Raw genomic sequence first — 7,338 nt, 5'->3', positions numbered from 1 at the left:
TTGTTTTATTTTAAGATTTCCTTTTTTATCTATTTTTATTACCTAAATCTCCTCTTTCTAGGTCCATTTGGTTGCCAATAATTTACGACCTCAGTTTCCTTTTCTTATTCTGTTCTTATCAAACTTTTCTAATATCTTTCTCTCTTATCTTTGTCCATTGTGTTATACATGTTCAAATACCTACATTACCTCTTGATCTTTAGTTAGGGAAATGCTGTTATGCAGAGTGTGTTATATTGATATTAATTTTCAGATGCAACTCCTTTTTTTGCCAGTATACAGAGTGATTGTGGTTAATTATTCATAAGTAATGCATTTTTAAAATGTGTGGGTATACTTTAAAAATATATCCTGATAAATCTGAAGTACAGAGCTGTATCTTGTTTATGGAAAAAGTAGTGGTCAGTAGAAATTTATCAGTGGATTTTCTGAACATGTCATTGTGACTCAAAAAAGTCATTAAGTCATTTTCTAGATTAGATTAATGCTTAGTATGAAGAAAGGAGTCGTCACCCATCATAGTTCTCTGATATCTTTCCTACAAAATTAATGAAATAATTTAAACCAAATTAACATTTATGGAGTTGATGTGGAAAATTTTTACTAAAAAATTATTCTGTTACCAAAATTTGAATTATTATAAGAAAAAAAACGTAATAAATTATTACTGAATTTTCTTAAGAAGAGCTTTTGCACACCCTCCTTAAAAAAACAACTACCAGGAATGCAACCAATAAACATCATCCATCAGCCCTTCTGTTTCAGCGTTTAGCCAGATGAGAGTGTAGCCCTTTATATTTATTTTGTAATCAATATGATGATGTTTGTTATTCTTAAGAATAGTTGTGCCATTTTCAGGAGCATATTGTGACTCATATCAGATCGTCATTAACCGTTACGGTTATTTGACTTGATAAATAAAAAGTAAATTTTTATTGATTTACTAGCATGCTTTTGTCTCAATTCAAAACATTATCCAATAATATGTGACAAAATGAAAGAAATCATTCATTAATCTCATAAATCAAATTTGTATTATAAACTCATTTTTTATAACATTTGTTAATGGGCTGAATTAGGAAGATTCAGTCCAGCCTTTAGATGTAGATGAGCATAATTAGGTGTAAAAGCATCTTTAGTTTAAGGTTATCCAATAGCTAGAAGGTAATATGCACTGGCAAAAGCTACATATCATTAAAACAAATTAATGTATATTTAAGTGGCTGGTTTAAAATTTAAGTAAAACAGATATTTGAGTACGTATATATTTGCCTGTTTAAATATGAATTATGAAATAATCAGTGAAACTGGCTGGAGTAATTTTAGGTTGGCACTTTCATATGTTCTGACTAAACGGTGTAAAATTTCCTATCATTTAACCATACTTAACAAAAGAGAATAATCATTTCATTGAGCATTTAATAATTGGCAGCAAATTTGGAGCTATGGCCAATGTAACATTGCAACAATGCAACATTCAGAGAGCATTCAGCTTGGTGATGCAATCAATTGTTCTTTTACATATGAAATATGACCAGAATTATTGACTGTGTTCATTCATAGTATTGCCGAAACAATCTAAGCATACATTGATAGTTGGCCCATATGGTAAGATGCTTTCAACCTTGTATTCAGGCATATTCAGGTGTCTGCAATCTGTTAAGTGTTGAATTCACTGTTGACCCTGAACCAGTTTTGCGACGATTGTAATATCAAAGGTGGTGTTTAATTATATTTATCCTGAATTATTGTATAAAGTAGTTTTTAATTTTTAGAAAGTGCTTATTGGTATGTGCATGATCAACAGAATTAAATATAATTTTTGACTTTTGGTGAGGGATTTAAAATTTTTTGTCATTTTTTATTAGTTTTCTATTTATTTATTGATAAGTATTGTAATCAATAATAAAGAAAGCAACATTTAGTGGGTGTTGGTTTTAAAACACAACCCAAGCAAATTATTTTTAGAAAAGTCAATACAATAATTTTCTATGAACAGATTGGTACCATTATGTATTGTTGTTTTATAATCAGCCTATATAAGTTTTTATTTATTTTTTGTGAACAGTTAGCTATTTATAGTTATCTGTGTTTGTTATTAAGAAGACATGGTTTTGAACACGAAGAAAGAATTTTTATTGAGGAAAATTATTTAACAATTAAATCTTTTCTTTTGTTCCAAGAAGCTTTATATTTGCAGATGATCATGCTGCTAGGCTTCACTATTGTCAGTGGTTTAATCAGTTTGTTCAGGAGAGCGTTAGTATTGGATATGTATTTTTTACATTAGAGACTTTGTTTCATTTAAGTTAATAACTATATACAATAGTTATGTTAATAATCAGAATGATTGTTACTGGAGCTCCAAAAATCCTCACATCATCCATTCACAACCTCTACACCAACAGAAAATTTATGTGTGGTATGCAATTTCAAGGTGAAAAATAACTGAATGTGTGAAGAATGTACGAGACCACACTTCATTTACATTTATACATATCATCATCATTCATCCTCTGAAGTATTATCTGAACGGTAGTTATCGAAGGCTAAACAGGAAAAAGAAAGAAAGGTGAAGAATAACTAACTGGCTTCATTTTCTTTGAAAACACTTAATGCGGAAATCTACCAAAAAAAACTGTAATGCAATTACTAAATAAACTGAAAATAGTTCATATTCAATACACTTTTTGACCACATTTTAAACATGTATCTGCCTAAATTAAAAAAAATAATAACTGCTATCAGTAGTAATAATTGACACTAGGGTGAGAATGGTAGATCAAATACACACATAATTTAACTTCTTTTTTTTTTGTTAATGGAAAACAGCCAGATACTTTTTAGGACCTGAACCCAGGATTAGATAAGATGAACAAGAAGATTGATCACAACACAGACTGACTGTAATCAATAAATGTAGATGTTTTAGATATTTAAAAAAAAAAATTAAAAAATATTATAGCTACATATTATCTTGAAAATGCACTTGACTGGTAATGGTTGCATTCTGATCTATTAATAGATCCCTACAATGACACAGTAAATGTTCTAAAAATAAATCTAACTTCATATACTATGCTAGTGTTTCATACACATACAGTATACTAAGCACATGGTTCTCTCGTATTTTTGTACTAGTAGTGTTCATTAGAAAAATGTTGAATACATTAGAAAATAATATTGGTGGATTTTTTAAAAAACAACATCTACAGTTATATAGTTCACTTGAAGAAAATGATTTAAATAACTTCTCTTTGTTAAATAATAATGAAGATAAATTTAAATTTGTTTGTATTAATTCATTTGTAAGATCTAATCAAATATCAAAATTAACCAATGATAAAAATTTAAATGTTGCTAAACAACTTAAAAGTGATGGAAATAAAGCATTTCAAGCTAATGATTACAGTAATGCATTATTCAAATATTCAAAATCAGTATTAAAATGTCCTCAAGATAATGGTGGTGAGTATTTAGCTCTTTCTGTGTATTGTTTTTACTTATGTTTGTTCACAGTTTACGTTAAAAAAATCGTTATCGAAAAAAAAATTAAGATTATCTTTAATTTTTAATTAATCTTAATTTTTTATTTTATATTAGTTATAAGTTTTTAAAATTATAGTGAAATCACTGTTAATATTCAAGTAAATTTAAGTGTTTTTTATTTAATTTCAGTAAAGTATCATTAAATGTGACAATAATTACAGGAGTTGCTTAATGTAAACTGTCGTTCAGTGTAACAGTGGTCAATGATTCATCCTTTTGATTTTTAATTTTACAATTTATGGATTTAAATAAAATAAAAAAAGTACGTCATCTTAGAATTAATTTTGAATTTTTTAAATTCTCCTGAGGTGAACACAGATGTTCAAAATAAATTCTACTATCCGCTGGGTTTTCATAATTTTTTAAATTATTATGAAATAACAATCTCTTTTGACATCTTTTATTCAATTAGTAATGTTTTTTTAAAAAGTTGTAAAACTTTTTCTTAAAGTTGAAATTCTTTTAATTTTTTTGGAAAGTTGTTTATCTTAATTTTTGTACTATTTCTAATATGCAAATGAACCAGTTTGAAAATAGTAAAGTCAACATATTTTTTACATATTGATATGTGAATAATCACTAATGTTGCAGGTTGTTACTTACAGGACTGTAGATGTTTTAACTGCATTACTTATGCAGTTGTATACTTATTTTTAACTGCAAAGACTTTTTAAGTTAGTAGCATTCAGTTAACAATAGGTGTTAATAGTGATTACCTATACTGTTAATATTGTTTTAATAATTTACAATTTGAGTTTTATTTTAATACAGAATCATTACAGGAACTGGCAATAGTATTAGCTAACAGGTCTGCTGTATTTTATCATATTGGAGAACATCAAAAGGCGCTTGACAACATCAATGCAGCTTTTGAATCTGGTTACCCTTCTTCGTTATACTATAAAGTGTACGATCGGTTAGTTTGTTTTTTTACATAATTCTATATTTAAAAAATAATTAATGTGTACAAATTTCAAACATTCATGTTTAAATTACAGTACATATAAAGTTTATCTGAACTGCCATGTTCAAATGTCTAGTTTACTGAAATCTTATGCAATTATTATCACAAGTTAGCTACAAAGAAAAGAAATTGGTTATTTAAATAATAAATACAAGTCAGTATGGTACATTAAAATAATTTTAAGAGATCATTAGTATACAACTGTAGCAGTTAACATTTTTGGAAACTAACTTAAATTTCAAATTAAATAACAAAAAACACATAATGAATATGTTCTATATGGGTCATTCCATGTTAAATCAACAATGTCCACAACCTGACCAACTAGGATTTTCATGAAAATTGGTATGAATTAACTACTGATAGAGTTATGCGAAAATACTGAATTCCAGATCTCGATCATTAACTGTTTCGTTTTTAGAGCCCTTCAAATTTATTAGAAAATGGAAAATTTTTACTTGCAGTAGTAGTAGGTCAGACCCATCAAGTTAACCTATCGGGTTGGTCTAATGGTGAACAGATCTTCGCAAATCACCTGATTTCAAGTTGAGAGTTCTAAGGTTCAAATCCTTGTAAAGGCAATTATGTTTATCGGAATTTGAATACTAGATCATGGATACTGGTGTTCTTTGGTGGTTGGGTTTCAATTAACCACACATCTCAGGAATGGTCAACCTGAGATACACTTACACTCATACATATCATCCTCAAAAAAAAAGTAGTGCTAGGTCAAGATAACTTTGGTAACTATTAAGGTGATAAAGTTGGTCTCATTTTAAAGCTTATTGATACTATCTTGCAAATTGAAACATCTTTTGCATGGGTGATTATGTCAAATCATAGAAAAGTGAAGTTACTTGAAGATTTAATGGCATCAGTTTCTTACGTGTTTGTAGAATTCATCAACTGAGTAGTTTAGTGAACAGACTCTTTAAGAAAAGCAAAAAAAAAAGAAAGAGTCATTCTTCAATGGTTATTTAACACAAACGTCAGGAAAATATTTTATTCTAGTGACAGATAAGGGCATTTGCACAGTCCTAAACATATAATGTTAATTTTGTCTGTTTTGGTGCACTTTTACAGAAAACCAGAGAAGATAAAGGTATAGAATTTTTTTACTTCATTTTTTCAGGGTTTTGTTCAACACTATGGATTTGGTTTTTTACTTTAGTATCATTATTTCACATTTTTTTAAATTTTACCATAATTACTTGAGGTTTTCCTGTGCCTCAAAAGAGAAATTATCAATTTTTAAATTTTGTAATGTGTTCTTTGAAAATTAACTTTCTGTAGTGTTAAAGAGATGTTTTTTTTTTAAAACGTTAACAGAATTGTTCAAATATCATTTCTGGTTGTTGAGAAAAGTGTACCTAAAAATTAAAATACAAGATTTTTGGGAAATCAACTTTAAAGATTGTACTGGGGACCCACATGAGAATGAACAAAGTGTCAGTGCCTACCAGCACTATAAGATGGGTTGTCCGAATCCTCCTACTCCTCAAAGTGTTCCAGCTTTTTTCTTTTCTGCTTAAGACTTTGCATTTATTAATTTCTTATATATCCTTATCAGCCTCCCTGATGCAAGTTTCATCAAAATGTTTGGAAACTTTGACACAGTTCTACCCAGGATTTAACCCTACCTTTTCAAACATTAAACATTTTGTCATATTCCCAGCATTGTAGGAGCTCATAGCCTCATTAACGCCAAATTCCAGAGTATTCCTACATACAAACATATTTTTTGGTATCCTTGACTAAATAATATTGTCCAAACACTCCCTCAGATACTTTTGCAGCAGGACTGGATTTGGAAGATCTTCAAATATTGGTTTAATTTCCTGCATTACTGCTTTTGGTGGGTATATATGTTTATTGTCATATGAGCACAGGCTAAATGAGCCGAGCCTGTACGTATTTACACTATATGTCATCAGTCTGTGACACAAACCTTGAATAGGTCCTTCATTAGTAGATGACAAGTGGAAATAGTCAGTCCAATTAGCACATCTTACGTCATTAACATTACTGGTGTTCCTAAAAATAGCTAAACCATAAAAGTTTTTACTTCAGCAACAAATAATTTTTAGAGGGCCTTGGCAAAATTTGCATATATTTATTTCTGATAAAAGTTTACACAAATTGTCAAAACTTTCTTTTTCCTGTTTAGCCTCCGGTAATTACCTTTCAGATAATACTTCAGAGGATGAATGAGGGTGATATGTATGAGTGTAAATGAAGTGTAGCCTTATACAGTCTCAGTTCAACCATTTCTAAGATGTGTGGTTAATTGAAACCCAACCACCAAAGAACACCAGTATTTACAAGTCTCTACACCAGTAGATACATATCTACATATCTAGTAGATACTAGATACACCAGTATCTAGTATTCAAATCCATGTAAAAATAACTGACTTTACTAGGACTTGAACGCTGGAACTCTCGACTTCCAAATCAGCTGATTTGGGAAGATGTGTTCACTACTAGACCAACCTGATGGGTTAAGAATGATCGACCTGAGACTGCCAAGACCACACTTCATTTACATTTATACATATCATCATCATTCATCCTCTGAAGTATTATCTGAACGGTAGTTATCGAAGGCTGAACAGGAAAAAGAAAGAAAGGTGAAGAATAACTAACTGGCTTCATTTTCTTTGAAAACACTTAATGCGGAAATCTACCAAAAAAAACTGTAATGCAATTACTAAATAAACTGAAAATAGTTCATATTCCAATGCAGAATTAATAAAATTACTAAAAATAAAAATAAAATTAATTGATCAATAAAATGAGTAAAATTAAATTTACTTAAAATTATAC

The 7,338-nt window shown here is 29.1% G+C and overlaps 1 protein-coding gene across 5 annotated transcripts in view; it reads left to right on the top strand.

Annotated features, from left to right (window-relative positions):
• Window positions 1–3,044: 3,044 nt before the first annotated feature.
• The window catches only part of LOC142331176 (protein-lysine N-methyltransferase SMYD4-like), a 36,261-nt gene continuing 31,967 nt past the window's right edge, over window positions 3,045–7,338 (top strand). For 4 of the 5 annotated variants that reach the window (XM_075376895.1, XM_075376894.1, XM_075376896.1 and 1 more), the window contains exons 1-2: window positions 3,048–3,468; window positions 4,321–4,465. In XM_075376895.1, the coding sequence (XP_075233010.1) occupies window positions 3,159–3,468; window positions 4,321–4,465 (455 nt within the window). In that variant the 5' untranslated portion in view covers window positions 3,048–3,158. Of the gene's footprint in view, window positions 3,469–4,320; window positions 4,466–7,338 lie in introns of all 5 variants that reach the window. The other variant, XM_075376892.1, reaches the window with a different exon arrangement.

The sequence above is a fragment of the Lycorma delicatula genome, chromosome 10 (genome assembly GCF_047948215.1).
Source record: "Lycorma delicatula isolate Av1 chromosome 10, ASM4794821v1, whole genome shotgun sequence".
Lineage (NCBI taxonomy): Eukaryota > Metazoa > Arthropoda > Insecta > Hemiptera > Fulgoridae > Lycorma > Lycorma delicatula.
This window is presented reverse-complemented; position numbering and strand designations above follow the sequence as displayed.